The following is a 17,870-nucleotide window of genomic DNA, read 5'->3' on the forward strand; positions in this document are numbered from 1 at the left end:
AGGAGTTCCCATGCAGGGTGTTGCAGTGTTGATGGTGGGAAGAAGGGAGAATGAATGGATGGAGGGAAGGAGGGAGAATGGATGGATGGTGGGAAGGAGGGAGAATGGAGGGAAGGAGGGAGAATGGAGGGGAGGATGGATGGATGGAGGGGAGGATGATGGATGGAGGGAAAAGGACAGACAGAGGGAGAAATTGATGGATGGAGGGAGGGAGAAATGGACAGAAGGAAGGAGTTCCCATGCAGTGTGTTGCAGTGTTGATGAGGGGAAGGGAGAATGGATGGATGGAGGGAAGGAGGATGGATGGATGGATGGAGGGAAGGAAAAGGACGGACAGAGGGAAGGAGGGAGAAATGGATGGACAGAGGGAGAAATTGATGAATGGAGGGAGGGAGAATGGAAGGAAGGAGGTAGGAGTTTCCATGCAAGGTGTTGCAGTGTTGAAGAGAGGAGGCGAGACAGGTAGAATGGGGCCAGGCCATTTATTGTGTCTCCATGGGAGTGGTGTACGCAGGAACTGCCTGCAGAAGAAAGGGAGGGAGCATGTGCAAAGCGGCTAGTTTTCAGGCAGTCGGAAAAGGTGCTGGAACACTCCAAGTGTGGGACAGGTGGGCAGGGTCAGGCCTAGGCAGCAAGCTTCCTCACACGACTATCCAGGCTGAGAAAGTTCTGCTGCACCAGCGCCATGTTGTCCTTCATGGTCTGTTGGACCTGCAAGGGAGAGAAAGGAGAGTGAGAGCGTCACATCGGTTGTGGGCTCCTGGAATAGCCCCCTCCTCACCCCTCACTCCTCCCTCTTCCCCCATACCTCTTCTCCCTCACCTCCCCACCCCCCTGCCCACCAAGACCTGTCCCTGATGTCCAGCTGATGGAGTAGGGTAGCTGTGTGTGTCTCTCCCAGGCTGGGCAGAGACAGCAGAGGGTGACTGAGGGGGATGGGATTTTGGAGGAGGGGAAAGGGGGAGGAGGGAGGGAAGGAGGAGAGGGAGGAGGGGGAAAAGGGAGGGAGGAGGGGTGAGGGGAGGAGGAGGAAGGGAGGGGGGGGTGTTACCTGTTCCAGGAGAGTGGTGTTGTCCTTCATCGTGCTGGCAATAACCTGCTGTGTGGAATCGAGGTGGGTGAGGAGTTGGCCGAACTGCAGGGCTGCAACAGACAATGGGACAGCAAGTCAAGGACCCCACACACAGACCATCCCCACCCCTACTACACACCATCTACCCCATTCCCCCCCCAACCACAACCCACCACCCCTTCATATTGCCCTCCCCCACTGACCACCCTTCCCCATCGCCCCTACCCCACCATCCACCAATCCAACACCCCTTCCCACCACACCCACCCCTCCCTATTGCCCCTTCCCACCCCCATCCTCACTGCCCCTCATCAATACCACCACCCATCCCCACCAACCCCTCCCTCCACTCCCCACCGTGGCATGGTGGAGGGAGGTGTGAATGGGGGTGGGGGGAATGGGAGTGACCTCTCACCTTGCTCATGTAGCCCCTTCACGGCAACGAGTCTGTCCACCAGCTGCGGGAGTGTGGCAGCCGTGCCCTCCCACCTCTGCACCAGGTCGTAGAGCTGAGCAACCTGCAGGGCAGAGGGTCATCAATGTGGGAGCATGGGCAGGGGGTACAGATGGGCTGGGGGAGGGGTACAGAGGGAGGGGACAGGCAGTGCTAAGGGGTGCGGAGAACAGGCAGTGGAGAAGGGATCAGGCAATACCAGGGAGGAGAGCGGTGATCGGTGGTGCTGGCATGGGGAGTGCTGACCAGCGGTGCCTGGGAGGGACGTGGTGACTTGCAGTGCCAGGGAGGGGAGTGGTGATCAGCAGTGTTGGGCAGAGGAGCAGTAATCGGCAGGGTTGAAGTGACCAGTGGTGCCAGGAAGGGGTGTGGTGATTGGCAATAGTGTAAAATGCAGGGCAGGGGAGTGGAGGGATTAGGGTCTCCAGAGATGGAGGGATCAGGCCCTGCACCTCCTCTGGGTTGAGAACATCACCCTGACCTTGCTCTGGGTCTCTGCTTCCTCGTTGATTTTCTTGTGTTTGGCAATTTCATTCAGCTTCCCCAGAACACTCTGTGGGACGGTGAAACAGAAATGTCACCAGATGGGGATCAGCAGTGCCCCCTCGCCCTCTTCTTTCCTTCCCCAGGACAGCTCTGAGCTTGGAGATTGGGTGAGAGAATCCCGCAGGTGGGGGGGTCTTGTTAGTGGGGACAGAGTGACCCAATACTGACACAGCCACTGCGGACCACCCACCTTGCTAAGAGGGCAGAGGCGATTCACCTCGGTTTGCCTGAGACACCCCCTTCCTCATGTTCCCCCCATCCCCACGCTCCTCATCCCCATGCCCCTATCCCCACGATCCCCCATCCCCACAACCCCCATTCCCTCATCCCAACGCCCCCCCCATCTCCACAACCCCATACCCACGTGCCCCCCCTCCCTGCCCACTGCCATTCTTATTGCAGGGGATTCCCTCACATTGTCTGTTCGTCCTCACTCCCTTTTCTCTCACCTCTCCCTCCTCTCTGCCCATCCCTCCCCTCCCTTCTCACCTAGCCTCCCCCCTCTCTCTTCACCACCCCTCCCCCTCAACCCTCTCTCTTAACCCCTCTCCACAACCACCTCCTCCTCCTCACCCCCTCATCTCCTCTCCCTCTCTTCACCCCCTCTCCTGTCCCACTTCTTTCCTCCCCACCCCCTTCCCCCTCCTCACCCCTCCCCTACAACCTCTCACCCCCTCCCCTACCCCTAAAACAACTCAATCTCTCCCTCAATCCTCTCCCACTCACCACTTACTTTCTCATTCCACTCCCTGGTCACATCCCTCCTTCCTTGCTATCATTCATACTGCATGCCATTCCCACACATTGGTCCTCCCTCCTCACCCCTCTCCCTTCACAGCTCCTCACCCCCTCCCTCCTCAACCCCATCTCCCCTCCCCCTGCCATTTCCTTGGTATGATGCCCCATATTTGCCCAGTTCTCCACCAGTCACTTGCCCTTCTCCAACCTAGCCCACCTTCACATCCAGGTCTGCACAGATCTAGAACAAGACATCTAACTACATTGAGCTCAGCCAGATCACCCGCCTGCCCGCCAGTTTGCTCGCCCACCAGTTCGCCTGCCTGCCTGTTCACCCACCTACCCGCCAGTTCACCCCACTCCAGCAATCACCTGCAGCCTTGCTTCAACCTGGTCCAATATTGCAGGGTCTAAAGTACTCACTTTGACCTGGAGAATCTCAACAGCTCCCTGAAAAACAAAGTGAATGTTACAGCAGCAAATGAGGTGGTGAAGGGACTCAGCATGTCAGGGAGGGTCTATGGAGGGAACAAGGTCCCAAGCTGAAACGTTGACTTCACACACATTGCCTGTCCTGCTGAGTGCCCTCCAGCAGCTCACAATTCCACTGACTGCAGTTTTTGTTTTTCAATAAAAAATATAATTTTTCAATGAAGCTCCCTCCACACCGTCACATCACACATTCCCAGGGTCAGACACAGAGTGAAGCTCCCTCCACACCGTCCCATCACACATTCCCAGGGTCAGACACAGAGTGAAGCTCCCTCCACACCGTCCCATCACACACTCCCGGGGTCAGACACAGAGTGAAGCTCCCTCCACAACGTTCCAGCACACATTCCCCACACAGGGTAAGGTCCCTCCACACAGTCCTAACAAGCACTACCAGGGTGGGACACAGTGTTGAAGCACCTTCCACACCAATATTGTGGTAACCTTATGGATGGACACTGCCTCTGTCTGTGACTGCATGATCAAACTGTACGGAGTACTTGTTGCTCTGTGAAAACCCCTTGCACCTGGGGAACAGATCCTCAGTGCTTCAACCTGCCCACATGGCTCACAGTGGTCCCATTGAATCACACAGCACACAAATGTGGGTCCTTCTGCCCATCTGCTGCGTGCCCAAACCACACCAAACCCATTTGAACTCTCCGTGCATGCCCATCACACCGTCCCCCTACATATCAGCTAAAAGATCTCGTAACCCTTTCCTGCTCACCATAAGGCTGGAGTCCTGCAGTCCCACAGTCAGGGGGTTCTGTGGATTATAAGAAGAAGACGTTACCTGCTGTTGAGCCTGGAGAACGGGGAACAGTACAGTGCCCAACAGTACAACTTTACGTTCATATCTACCAAGGCGGAGTGATAAAGTTTATTCCGCAAGCAGTCCATTTTGTCAACTGGTATGTAGCATGGCAGTGTAAATACAGCACAGGAGTACCGAGAAGGATCAGTGAGAACGGAGCAAAGACAACATCATTTTACCAGGATGAGGCTGGTGCACCAGTCCGTAAAGGCAGGAAGGAAGCTGTTCCTGAATCTGGTGGGGCGTGAGCTCACACCCCAGAATCTTATCCCCAGTGGGAGGGGGGGTGAAGAGAGTGTGGCCAGGGTGGACGGGTCCATTAATGTGTTGGCTGCTTTCCTGAGTCAGCGTGAGGTGTAGACGGGGTCTATGGAGGGGAGGGGGTGTAATGAGGTGTAGACGGGGTCTATGGAGGAGAGAGGGTGTGATGAGGTGTAGATGGGGTTGATGGAGGGGAGGGGGTGCGATGAGGTGTCTGTCCGATCTGGTACCCAGTACATAGGCTCGTACCCATCTATACCCAGTCCGTGACAGGACTGTACTTGTCTGTACCTGGTCTGTGACGGGTCCCTACCTGTTTATCAGATCTGCTACCCACAGCCGTTTCAAGTTCTGCCATTCTTTTTTCCAGTTCTGCCAGCTGCGAAAAAGAAACACAAAGGAAATTAAAATGTCCCGTGTTCAGTCAGAGTAGAAGCACTCAATATAGCTGTCCTTCAGGGTACACAGGCAAGGTAGCCTGGTCCCCTCAATTTCCCAATTTCTCCCCATCGCCTCCTCTTCCTGGCCCCTCCCTCCCCATTCAATCATCCTCCCCTCTTGTCTCCCCATTCCCTCCGACCTCCCCTTCCCTGTCCATTCAATCTCCTTGATTGACTCCCACCCCTTCCCCCCATTCAATCTTCATCCCTTCCCCATTCCCTCCTGCCTCCTCACTCCCCCATTCAATCTCCCCTCCCCATCCCCCTCCTGCCTCCCCCTCCTTTCTCCTCCTTCCCCATCCCCTCTACATTCTCCCCTCTTCATCCCTTTCTCCTCCTCTCCATCCCCTCTCCTTTCTCCCCCTCTACATTCTTCCCCTCTTCATCCCTTCTTTCTCCCTCTCTACATTCTCCCTCTTCATCCGTCCTTTCTCCCCCTCTACATTCTCCCCCTCTTCATCCCTCTTTTCCCCCCTCTCCATCCCCTCTCTTTCCCCCCCTCTCCATCCCCTCTCCTTTCTCCCCCTCTTCATCCCTCCTTTCTCCCTCTCCATCTCCTCTTTTCTCCCCCCCTCTTTTCTCCCCCTCTCCTTTCTCCCTCTCCATCCCCTCTCCTTTCTTCCCTCCCCATCCTTTTTTTTGTGCTTAAACAAATACCAAGAGTTAACCATTACAGATACATAGGATAAAGCTAAAAGAAAAGAATTATTGATGCACGTTGTCCATGTTTCCAACTAACCCCTTCCCCCCTCCCCACCAAATAAGTCCTCAACATAATGGAAGGAAGGTAGAAAATAGAAGAGAGAGAAAGATAGAAAAGTGAATAAAGAATCATGAAGGAGAGAGGAGCTGTTAGGATCAGGAATTCATTCCAGAAAGTCTAGATCTTTTTCTTATCTGGATCTCAAATATGGGAAGGAACAGGGACATAAAAGCTCAAGAACAGAACAAGTATCTTAAAAATTCAACCCTGTGTTCTGCAAATATGGCTGCCCGCCTCCCCCACCTTTGCTGCCTGGGTGAAACGAGCCTGCTCAGGGCGGTAGTACAGCTCGTAGGTCACCGCAGTGCCGTCTCCTCCTTTGGCAGGGTGTTGGCCAGCCGACGCATGCCCTTTGAGCCCAGTGGTGGTCTGCAGCTGTGTGAGTAGGCGCCTGTTCAGGGAAGAGAGAAGAGGAGGGGAGGCCATGCCACAAGGTCACACTGCACAGAAACAGGCCATTCGGCCCGCCGTCAATGGCAACCATCCACCAACCATTTACAATCATCCCTACACCCCCATCCACTCCCCTCCATATTTCTCCCCCTCACCTACCCACACACTGGGGAGAAATCACGGAGGGTGATTTAACCCACTTCTCCCTACATCTGAACACAATCAGACTCAAGGAGAACGTGCAAACCCCACAGACAGTGCTGGAAATCGGGATCGAGCGGGGGTGGCGGGGGCTCTTCAGAAGGATAGGTTATCTGCTTAGATTTTTAGAAGTCCTGCGACAAGATGCCACACAAGAGATTGTGAAACAATATCAGGGCAGGCAATATGCAGTGCCATTATCTGATTTGGATGGATGATGGGTTAATGAGAGATAGACAAGGCAGTGAAGAAGATGGGGAGGGTTGTATAACAGGGAGACCTCAGGGTACAGGGACAGGGTGGGGAAGAAGGTGTATGGCACACTGGCCTCCATGGGTCAGGGCAATGAGAACAGGAGCAGGGACGTCCTGTTACAACTGTCCAGGACGTTGGGGAGGCCACACTTGTGGTCAGTTCTGAGCACCCAGCTGTAGGAAGGATGTCACTGAGCTGAAAAAGGGGCAGGAAAGATTCACCAGGATGTTCCCGGAGTTGGAGTTACAACGAGAGGCTGAATAAACTGGGGCTTTTCTCCCTGGAGTGGAAGAGGCTGAGGGGGACCTTATACATGTTTATAAAACCATGAGGGGCGTGGATAAGGTGGATGGACACAGACTATTCCCCAGGGTCAGGGAGTCTAAAACTATGTTTAAGGGGAGAGATTTAAAAGGGGCCTGAGGGGCACCTTCTTCACACAGAGGGTGGGTGTGTGGAACGAGCTGCCACAGGAAATGGTGGAGGTGGGGACAAACACACCAGTTAACAGTCATTTGGACAGGTCCGTGGATGGACTGAATGCAGGGAAATGGGGCTAAATTATTCAGCATGGAGGCTTTGGGCCAAAGGGTCGGGTACCGCACTGATTCTTGGCTATGAGAACGGATTCATAATCAGATGCATCCCCAAAGGGCACCCAATAATGAAGTACCCTGTCCACTTACTTGGCCAAGGCTCCCTCAGGATCTGTCAGATCAATGGTGGCTTCAGGTCCCAGCACTTTCTCCAGTTGCAGAGTGGCTAGATGTTGCTTCAGGGTGGCAACCTGGCTGGCCAGCGCCACTGGGGTCAGTTTTTCCTCTGCTGTGGAGTCCTTGACAGAGTTCTGTCAGCAGGCACAATATAGCTCTTGAGGTTGCCAAGCCAATCTGTCTGGCCACCCTCCCACAACATCCCAAGCCGAAAAGATTCCCCAGCACAACCGAGGAACAGGGAGGGAGAGGCAGATCTGCCAAAGCATCTTCAACATCTGGGTTGGATGGATATCAGATGAGGCTGCAATCATTCATCTGATGCAGGAGGGAATGCTGAGAGAGGAGAGGTGGTATGAAGGGAGCACCGAGAGAGGGACGGGCGGTGAGAAGGGGACGCCGAAGAGAGGGGATGGTGTGTAGGGAACACTGAGAGGGAGGGGCAGTGAGGAGGGGGCGCTGAGAGGTGAGGTGATCTGGAGGGAGCACCAAGAGAGGGAGGGGCGGTGAGTAGGGGACGCCGAAGAGAGGGGGTGGTGTGTAAGGAACACTGAGAGGGAGGGGCAGTGAGGAGGGGGCGCTGAGAGGGGAGGTGATGTGGAGGGAGCACCGAGAGAGGGAGTGGTGGTAAGGAGAGAAAGTCGAGAGAGAGGGGGTAGTATGTAGGGAGCACCAAGAGAGGGAGTGGGAGTGAGAAGGGAGTGCCAAGAGGGGGTGGTGTGTAGGGAGTACCAAGAGAGGGAGGGGCAGTGAGGAGGGAGCACTGATAGAGAGAGGGTGGTGTGTAGGGAGCATCAAGAGAGGGAAGGTGATGTGTATGGAGCACCGAGAGAGGGAGGGGCAGTGAGGAGGGGTTGCTGTGTAGGGAGCACCAAGAGAGGAGGGTGGTGAGGAGTGGGTGCCAAGAGGGGGTGATGTGTAGGGAAACCGAGAGAGAGGGAGAGGGGGTGGGTAGGGAGCGCTGAAAGAGGCGGTGATGTGTAGGTAGCACTGAGAGAGGGGAGGTGATGTGTAGGGAGCACCGAGAGAGGTAGGGGTAGTGAGGAGGTGGTGCCAAGAGAGAGGGGGTGATGTGTAGAGAGCACTGAGAGAGGAAAGGTGATGTGTAGGGAGTGCCGAGAGAGGGAGTGGGGGTGAGGAGGGAGCACCAAGAGAGAGGAGGTGGTGTGTAGGGAGTGGTGAGAGGGTGGAGGTGGTGTGTCGGGAGTGGCGAGAGAGAGCGGGAGGGGTGCAGTGTGAGGGGGTGGTTTGTGAGGGAGGAGTGCAGGGTGAATAATGGGGGGTTTGTGAGGGAGGGGTACAGTGAGGGTGGGGCCAGTGTGAGTGTGGTCAGTGTGAGGGTGGGATGAAGCAGTGTGGGGGGGGGGGGGTCAATGTGATGGAGAGGCACATTGTGAGGGTGGGGCCAGTGTGATGGAGGGGTGTTGTGACTGGAGGATCAGTGTTGGGGGTGAGAGATATGTTGCATGCAGTGGGGGTGAGGGAGCAAGGCTGGGCGAGGGGTAGGTGACAAGATGGCGAAACCCCAGTCTGACCTTGATCTGTTCGACCTCCTCGGAGAGTTCCTTCATCTCAAGCAGCAGCCGCTGATACTTCTGCTGGGGGCTCTCCTTCATCCCGCATCCTGCAGCCAGCTAAAGAAACCAGAGGGTCACACCAAAGCCTTGCTCCTTCTGATCATGCTGGAGCCTTCTCTCCGGAAGCAAGGGGAGGAGGTTTTTCTGATCTCGGGAATTTACTGAACTGCCAGTTGCCCCTGGAGGTAGGAATGAACTGCCTCTCAAACCTCCTCAGTCCATGCAGTGAAGGTTCTTTTTTTTAAAATTTTTAAAAATTTTTCACACTATGAACCATATTAACCAAAATACACACAAACATTTCCCTCTTGAATATACACAGTGTCATTTTCTCCCCTTCCCCCCACTCCCTTCCCCACCCACTAAACGTTCAACATATACATTACAATAAACCCATTAAACAAGGTCATCACACAATGAAAATAAACAAGAAAATTGTATCATCTACTTTTACACACTGGGTCAGTTCATTTCATCTTCTCATTCTATCATTTTAGGGGGTGGAGGTCTGTGTTAGGCCCTCTCTGTTGTGATCTATGTACGGTTCCCAAATTTGTTCAAATACTGTAACTTTAATTTTTAATTATATTTTATTTTTTCCAATGGAATACATTTATTCATTTCCATGTACCATTGCTGTACTCTCAGGCTCTCTTCCGATTTCCAAGTTGACATTATACATTTTTTTGCTACTGCTGAGGCTATCATAATAAATCTTTTTTATGCTTCATCCAATTTGAGGCCTAATTCTTTACTTCTTATATTACTTAGAAGAAAGATCTCTGGATTTTTGGTAAGTTGCTTTTTGTGATTTTATTTAATACCTGATTTAGATCTTCCCAAAACTTTTTCACTTTCTCACATGCCCAAATTGCATGTACTGTTGTTCCCGTTTCCTTCTTACAGCGAAAACATATATCTGATAATGTTGGGTCCCATTTATTTAACTTTTGGGGCGTGATGTATAGCCAATTATATTGTATCATGCGTAACCTCATGTTTATTGTATTTCTCATAGTTCCATAGCATAGCTTTTCCCATTTTTCATTTTTTTAATCTTTATTTTAAATCTTGTTCCCACTTTTGTTTGGGTTTACAGCTTATTTCATCGTTCTCTTTCTCTTGCAGCTTGAAGTATATGTTTGTTATAAATCTTTTAATTATCATTGTGTCTGTAATCACATATTCAAAGCTGCTTCCTTCTAGTCACCTCAGCCTGCTTCCCAATTTGTCCTTCAAGTAGGTTTTCAGTTGGTGGTATGCAAACATTGTACCGTGAATTATATCATATTTGTACTTCATTTGTTCAAAAGATAATAAATTATTTCTCAAAAAACAATTTTCTATTCTTTTGATCCCTTTTCTCTCCCATTCTCTAAAGGAAAGGTTATCTATTGTGAAAGGGATTAGTTGATTTTGCATCAATAATAATTTTGGTAGTTGGTAATTTGTTTTTTTCCTTTCTACGTGAATCTTCTTCCAAATGTTGAGCAGATGGTGCAGTACTGGTGAACTTCTATATTGCACCAGTTTTTCATCCCACTTATAAAGTATATGTTCTGGTACCTTCCCTATTTTATCTAGCTCTAACCTAGTCCAATCTGGTTTTTCCCTTGTTTTATAAAAATCTGATAGAATTGTGCTGCTCCATAATAATTCTTAAAGTTTGGTAGCTGTAAGCCCCCTTGTTTGTACCATTCTATTAATTTATCTAGTGCTATCCTCGGTTTTCCCCCCTTTCCATAAGAATTTCCTTATTATTTTCTTTAGCTCATTGCAGAATTTTTCTGTTAAGGGAATTGGTAACAATTGAAATAGGTATTGTATCCTTGGGAAGATATTCATTTTAATGCAATTTACCCTTTCTATCTGTGTTAGTGGTAAATCTTTCCAATGTTCTAAGTCATCTTGTAATTTCTTCATTAATGGCTGATAATTTAATTTGTATAGATGGCCTAGATTATTATCTAGTCTAATACCTAGGTATCGGATTGCATGAAGTGAAGGTTTTGGGGGGGGAATTTGTGGTTCTAAACAATGAAGGAACAGCAATACATTTCCCAGTTGGGGTGGTGTGGGACTTTGGAGGGGAGACCAAGAGGTCCATGCCCACTGCTGAAGAGTATGTATAGGGGAGGAGTCACATGATGGAGTAGTGGCCGGTAGGGGAACTCCAGCCCTCTCCAGAAGAGTTAAAAAAAGATAGAGAAAAACCAAAGGCACAAACATAAAAACCATAACAAATTGAAAGTGAAAGTGTGGAGAAAATGGCAGCGAAGAAAGAAAAACCAAAAACAACGGGAAGAAAAGAAGAAGGAAGAACGTCGAAAGAAGAAGGTGAAGGCCTTACCGGTACAAGGAGGCCCGCCGTGGAGAGAGAAGCCCGCTCCCTGAGGTCAGTCGAAGCCCCGAACTCGGGACTACAAAAATGGCTCACGGAGCCAAACAAAAGTGCGCAATCGCGCAAGACAAAAATAACACTGACGGGAGGGGGGACCAGCTGAGGAGTCGATCTCCACAGCTGAAACAGGCAACTACAACACAACAGCAAGAGGAAAACATAAAAAATAATGAGAACAAGAAGGAAGAGAGTAAAAATAAGAAATCAAAGAAACAACAGATGACAAACCCAGAGGAAGAAGACCAACATCAAGACACTTCTAATAAAAATAAGAACAAAAATACCCAACAAAATAAAACAAACAACCCAACAAGAAAACTATAATCGGGAAACAGAACAGTCGGAAAGGAAATAACAAATATAGAAAAAGAATTAGCAATAAAGGAAGATACAACTAAAAGAAGAGAATTGGCAGATAAAAAATAAAATATGAAACACTACAAACATATAAGGTGGAGAAGAACATAATGAAGACAAAACAGAAATATTATGAGCTAGGAGAAAAAACGCACAAAATTCTAGCGTGGCAGCTTAAGACAGAACAAACTAAAAGAATGGTATTGGCATTAAGGAAAAAAGACAAGCAAATCACATATAATCCAAAGGAGATTAATGAAAACCAGAGAATTTTACGAGCAACTATATCAAACTGAAAACGAAGGGAAAGAAGACAAAATAGATGAATTTCTAACTAAAATTGAACTGCCAAAATTACAAACAGAGGAGCAAAATAAATTAATAAAACCATTTGAAATAGAAGAATTACAGGAGATATTAAAAAAACTACCGAACAATAAAACAACAGGAGAGGATGGATTCCCAATAGAATTCTATAATACATTTAAAGACTTATTAATTCCTCCCCTTCTGGAAGTAATCAACCAGATTGATAAAACACAAAGCATACCAAATTCATGCAAAACAGCAATAATTACAGTTATACCAAATACAGGGAAAGATCCACTCACACCAGCGTCATATAGACCAATATCTTTACTTAACACAGATTATAAGATAATAGCTAAACTATTAGCAAACAGATTGGCCGACTATGTTCCAAAAATAGTAAATCTAGACCAAACTGGATTTATTAAAAAAAGACGAACAACAGACAATATCTGTAAATTTATTAACTTAATTCATGCAGTAGAAGGAAATAAAACTCCAACAGTAGCAGTTGCTTTAGACGCAGAGAAGGCCTTTGACAGAGTAGAATGGAATTATTTATTCAAAGTACTACAAAAATTCAGCCTACCAGAGAAATATATTAATTGGATTAAAGCATTATATAAGGGGCCATTGGCGAAATTGACAGTAAATGGATATATATCAAAACAATTTAACTTAAGCAGATCAACAAGGCAAGGATGACCACTATCTCCCTCACTGTTCGCGTTAGCTATAGAACCACTAGCAGAACTGATAAGAACAGAAAATAAAATAAAAGGAATAAAAATAAAAGAGAAGGAATATAAAATCAGTCTATTTCCTGATGACATTATAATATACTTAACAGGACCAGAAATATCAATAAAAAAATTACATAGGAAATTGAAGGAATATGGAGAAGTATCGGGGTTCAAGATCAACGCAAATAAAAGTGAAGCAATGCCAATGAATAATGTGGATTTCACAAAGTTTAAGAAAGAATTGCCATTTAGATGGCAAACACAAGCAATGCGATACCTAGGTATACAACTAAATACAAACCTCGGCCATCTATATCAACTCAATTACCATCCATTAATGAAAAAATTACAAGACGACTTAGATTGGAAAGACTTACCACTAACACTGAAAGGAAGGATAAACTGTATTAAAATGAATATTTTCCCAAGGATACAATACCTATTTCAGTCATTACCAATACACCTAACAGAGAAATTCTTCAAGGAGTTAAAGAAAATAATAAGGAAATTTGTATGGAAAGGGGGGAAACCCAGGATAGCACTAGATAAATTAACAGAATGGTACAAACAAGGAGGCTTACACCTACCAAACTTTAAGAATTATTATAGAGCCGCACAATTAAGATACCTATCAGATTTTTATCAAACAAGGGAAAAGCCAGATTGGACCAGATTAGAACTAGATAAAATAGGGGAGAAGATACCTGAACATATACTATATAAATGGGATGAAAAATTGGTGCAAGGTAGGAATTCACCGGTATTGCATCATCTGCTCATCATTTGGAAAAAGATTCATGTAGAAAGGAATAAAACAAACTACCAACTACCAAAACTAATATTGACGCAAAATCAGCTAATCCCTTTTACAATAGATAACCTTTCCTTTAGAGAATGGGAGAAAAAAGGATCAAAAGAATAGAAAATTGTTTTTCGGGAAATAAATTATTATCCTTTGAACAAATGAAGGATAAATATAATATAACTCATGATACAGTGTTGGCATACTACCAACTGAAATCCTACTTGAAGGACAAATTGGGAAGCAGTCTGAGGTTACCAGAGGGAAGTAATTTTGAATATGTGATTACAGACACAATGATAATCAAAAAATTTATAACAAACATGTATATTAAACTGCATGAAAAGGAGAACGAGGAAACAAATGGTAAAACTAAACAAAAATGGGAACAAGATCTAAACATAAAGATAAAGAATGAAACATGGGAGAAGCTATGCTCTGGAACTATGAGAAATACAATAAGCACGAGGTTACGCATGGTACAATATAACTGGATACACAGGCTATACATCACACCTCAAAAGTTAAATAAATGGGACCCAACAGTATCAGACAGATGTTTTTGCTGTAAAAAGGAAACGGGAACAACAATTCATGCAATTTGGACATGTGAGAAAGTGAAAAATTTTGGGAAGATCTAAACCAGATATTAAATAAAATCACAAAAAGCAATATACCAAAAAACCCAGAGATCTTCCTCCTAAGTAATATAAGAAACAAAGAATTTGGACTCGACTTGGATGGAGCACAAAAAAGATTTGTTACGATAGCCCTAGCTGTAGCAAAAAAATGTATTATGTCAACCTGGAAATTAGAAGACAACTTGAGAATACAACAATGGTATATAGAAATGAATAAATGTATTCCATTAGAAAAAAATGACATATAATTTAAGAAATAACATTGCAATATTCGAACAAATATGGGAGCCATACATGAAATACAATAGAGAAATCCTACCATGGACTTCCACCACCTAAAATGACAGAAGGAGAAGATAATGAAAAGAACTGACTCAGTAAAATTTCTTGTTTATTTTTATTAAGTGACAACATTGTTTAATGGGTTTAATGTATCTTATAGATTGAACTTTAAATAAATGGGAAAGGGAGTGAGGGAGGGAGGGAAGGGAGGGGGGAAAAACGGGGAGAAAACGACGCTGTATATATTTAAGAAGAAAAATGTCTGTATGTATCTTGGTCAATATGGTTTATAGTGTGAAAAATAAAAAATTTAAAAAAAAGAGTATGGATAGGGCAGTGAAGATGTATGGTTTTGTCCAAGCTTCACCAAACTCTGGTTGGACCACACTTCTTGTATTGTGAACTGTTCTGTAAGTAGGAGGCAGTTATGCAGAGGAGATTTCCCGGAATATTGCCTGGATTGGAGAACTTTAGTGATGAGGAGAAATCGGACAGGCTGAGCTCGTCTTCCCTGGAGGGGTAATCTCATAGATTATTTTCATAAATAATTGTTATGGAAAGGTGTATGATTAGCATGTTTGCGAATGACACTAAAGTGTCTAGCAGTGTAGAAAGTGAAGTCGGTTACGAAATATTGCAGCAGGATATTGATCATTGGCCTGGTGGGCAGAGGAGTGGTTGACAGAATTTAATACCAATAAAGGTGAGGTTTTGCATTTTGGCAAGTTAGGTAGGACCTAAACCTTTCATGGGTAGAGATCTGGGGGGGGTATTGTAGAGCTAAACAGTGCAGGTACAAAGTATCTTGAAAGTGCATTACAGGTAGATAGTGTGGTCAAAAGATATTGGCCATCATCAGTCAGAGGATTGAGAAGTTGCGACGTCATGTTGTAGTTGCATCAAATGTTGGTGAAGGTTCCCCCTCACCCTCCTCCACCCCAGGAGAAAAGTCCCAGCCTATCCAGCCTCTCCTTGTAACTCCATCCCTCCAGTCCCAGGAATATCCTGGTGAATCTTTTCTGCCCCCTTTCCAGCTCAGTGACATCCTTCCTACAGCTGAGTGCCCAGAACTGTGCACAATATTCCATATGTGTCTCTCCAATGTCCTGTACAGTTGTAACAGGATGTCCTTGCTCCTGGACTCAGTGCCCTGACCAATGAAGGCAACTGTGTCAAACACCTTCACCATCAGGACGATCCAGGACTGGTTAGGTGGTAGACATCTTTGTGTACTCACAATCTCGTAATCTCCTGACTCATACCCAGTCCTTCTTGCCTTGCTTATGCGGTCTGAAAAATCTGTGGGACAGCAAAAAACAGGCAAGTTTTACAGCAATGCTGCATGGCACAAAGGTCAACAGAGGTGAGGATCAGAGGAGGAGGGAGGTGAAAGGGAAAAAAAAAACTGGTGGTGCTGCCGTTTCTGCTTTAATGGCAGCGCTGCAGCTGGTGCGGACACAGGAGAGCAGGGAGTGAAGACACAGCACTGCTCCACAGGATCCTACCGCCAAGTCCTGATGTTGACAGCTTGATACAGGCTTCAAACAGCCTGTTCAAGGAGCCACCAGTGTTTTTTAACATCATGGAGATCATCCATGGAGATCTGTGCCCAAGATGGCAGCGCCTGTGCTGGGCAGCATACCACGGGAGGGGGGGGGGTGTTGCAGACTCTGGAAGAGCAGCAGGTCACCAGGAACGAGGATAACATGCTGTTGAGAAGAAGTCTGGGAGACAACCCAACAAGAAAGTGACCATGGCAGTGGACCAGCGAGAGGCTCAATGGCTGAAGGTCCCACACAGACTACAGGCTGTTGGCGACTCACGGTTAAAGGACTTACACCAGGCTGCGGGCTGCTGGAGACTGGCTAATGAGTACCAGGTATTGGAACCAAGATATGAGAAGGTGCTGAAGGTAAGAATGGCTCCCAAAGGGTCTTTGGCACTGAAAGCTTCCTGATCATCTCAGAGGTTTGGATCTGGAGTTCGGGTTGCTGATGGTTTGAATGGCTGCAGAGACTGTGGGAGAAAACCCATGGATAACTGGAGACTCGTTCTCCTATTGGGGGAAGGGCACCAGGCAATGCTAATGGTGACTCTGTGTTTGCCTTAAAGCAGGCAAAATTTGAAGTATGATGCCCTCCATAATGTTTGGGACAGACATTTTTTTTCCATTTATTTGCCTCTGTGCTCCACAGTTTTAAATTTGTAATCATACAATTCACATGTTTGCAGGAGAATGCTCCTCTTGCAGAATGTAGGTCATCAGGGAAACCAGCAGTATCCTTGACGACTTCATCTACGAGAAATGTATCCAGTTGCAACTCTAACAAGCCGAGTTAAGGAATTGGAGCTGGAGTTGGATGAACTCCAGGTCATTCAGGAGGCAGAGGGGGTGATAGACAGGAGTTAAGGGACCTAGGAGGCAGGAGGAGGGTAGATGGGTGACAGTCAGGAGAGGGAAATGGACAGGCAGGCAGTGTAGAGCACCTCTGTGCCATTCCCTCAATAACAAGTATACCATGGGGCGAGGGGGGGGAAAGAGACCTGTCAGGTACAAGCCATGGCATACAGCCTAGTCCTGTGGCTAAGAAGAGAAGGGAGGAGAAGAGGCAAGCTGTAGTGATAGGGAATTCCATAGTTAGGGGGACAGATAAGAGGTTCTGTGGAAGAGATTGAGTATCCCAGATGGTACGTTGCCTCCCTGGTGCCAGGGTCCGAAATATCTCAGATCGAGTTCACGGCATCCTCAAGAGGAAGGGTTAGCAGCCAGATGTAGGGACAAATGAGATGGGTAGGAGGTTTTGCAAGGAGAGTTCATGGAGTGAGGTGTTAGGTTAAAGGACAGGACCTTCAGGGTAGTGATCTCAGGATTGCTACCCGTGCCACGTATTCGTGAGGTTAGAAATAGGAGGATAAAGCAGCTTAACATGTGGCTAAAGACATGGTGCAGGAGGGAGGACTTCATGTTTCTGGATCATTGGGCTCTCTTCCAGGAAAGTTAGGGTGGTAGAAGCCAGAGAGTAGTGGTGGATGATTGCTTCTCAGTGGTGTGTCTCAGGGATTGGTGCTGGGACTGTTGTTGTTTATCATCTATATCAATGATCTAGATGATAACGTGGTAAATTGGATCAACCAGTTCACAGGTGACACTAAGATTGGAGGCGTTGTGGACAGTGAAGAAGGTTTTCAAAACTTGCAGAGAAATCTGGACCAGATGGAAAAATGGGCTGAACAATGGCAGATGGAGTTTAATGCAGACAAGTTGGAGGTGTTGCATTTTGGAAGGACAAATCAAGAAAGGACGCACACAATAAATGGTCGGGCACTGAGGAGTGCGGTAGAACAGAGGGAATACATATACATAATTCCCTGAAAGTGGCGTCACAGGTGGATAGGGTTGTAAAGAGAGCTTTTGGCACATTACCCTTCATAAATCAAAATGTTGAGTATAGGAGGTGGGATATTATGGTAAAGTTGTATAAGACATTGGTGAGGCCAAATTTCGAATATTGTGAGCAATTTTGGTCACCTAACTACAGGAAAGATATCATTAAGATAGAAAGAGTGCAGAGAAGGTTTACTAGGATGTTGCCCAGACTTCAGGAACAGAGTT

At 47.1% G+C, this 17,870-nt stretch overlaps 1 protein-coding gene across 2 annotated transcripts in view; it reads right to left on the reverse strand.

Moving 5' to 3' along the window:
- Window positions 1–468: 468 nt before the first annotated feature.
- Window positions 469–17,870, reverse strand: part of dctn2 (dynactin 2 (p50)) — a 42,642-nt gene continuing 25,240 nt past the window's right edge. The window contains exons 4-14 of one of the 2 annotated variants that reach the window (XM_069906291.1): window positions 15,495–15,556; window positions 8,681–8,779; window positions 7,119–7,279; window positions 5,827–5,974; window positions 4,694–4,759; window positions 4,033–4,071; window positions 3,234–3,260; window positions 2,008–2,079; window positions 1,488–1,590; window positions 1,052–1,143; window positions 469–711 (exon numbers count right to left, since the gene is read on the reverse strand). In XM_069906291.1, coding sequence (XP_069762392.1) covers window positions 625–711; window positions 1,052–1,143; window positions 1,488–1,590; window positions 2,008–2,079; window positions 3,234–3,260; window positions 4,033–4,071; window positions 4,694–4,759; window positions 5,827–5,974; window positions 7,119–7,279; window positions 8,681–8,779; window positions 15,495–15,556 — 956 coding nt within the window. In that variant the 3' untranslated portion in view covers window positions 469–624. Of the gene's footprint in view, window positions 712–1,051; window positions 1,144–1,487; window positions 1,591–2,007; window positions 2,080–3,182; window positions 3,261–4,032; window positions 4,072–4,693; window positions 4,760–5,826; window positions 5,975–7,118; window positions 7,280–8,680; window positions 8,780–15,494; window positions 15,557–17,870 lie in introns of both variants that reach the window. The other variant, XM_069906290.1, reaches the window with a different exon arrangement.

Source organism: Narcine bancroftii, chromosome 12 (assembly GCF_036971445.1).
Source record: "Narcine bancroftii isolate sNarBan1 chromosome 12, sNarBan1.hap1, whole genome shotgun sequence".
In the NCBI taxonomy this organism is placed as follows: domain Eukaryota; kingdom Metazoa; phylum Chordata; class Chondrichthyes; order Torpediniformes; family Narcinidae; genus Narcine; species Narcine bancroftii.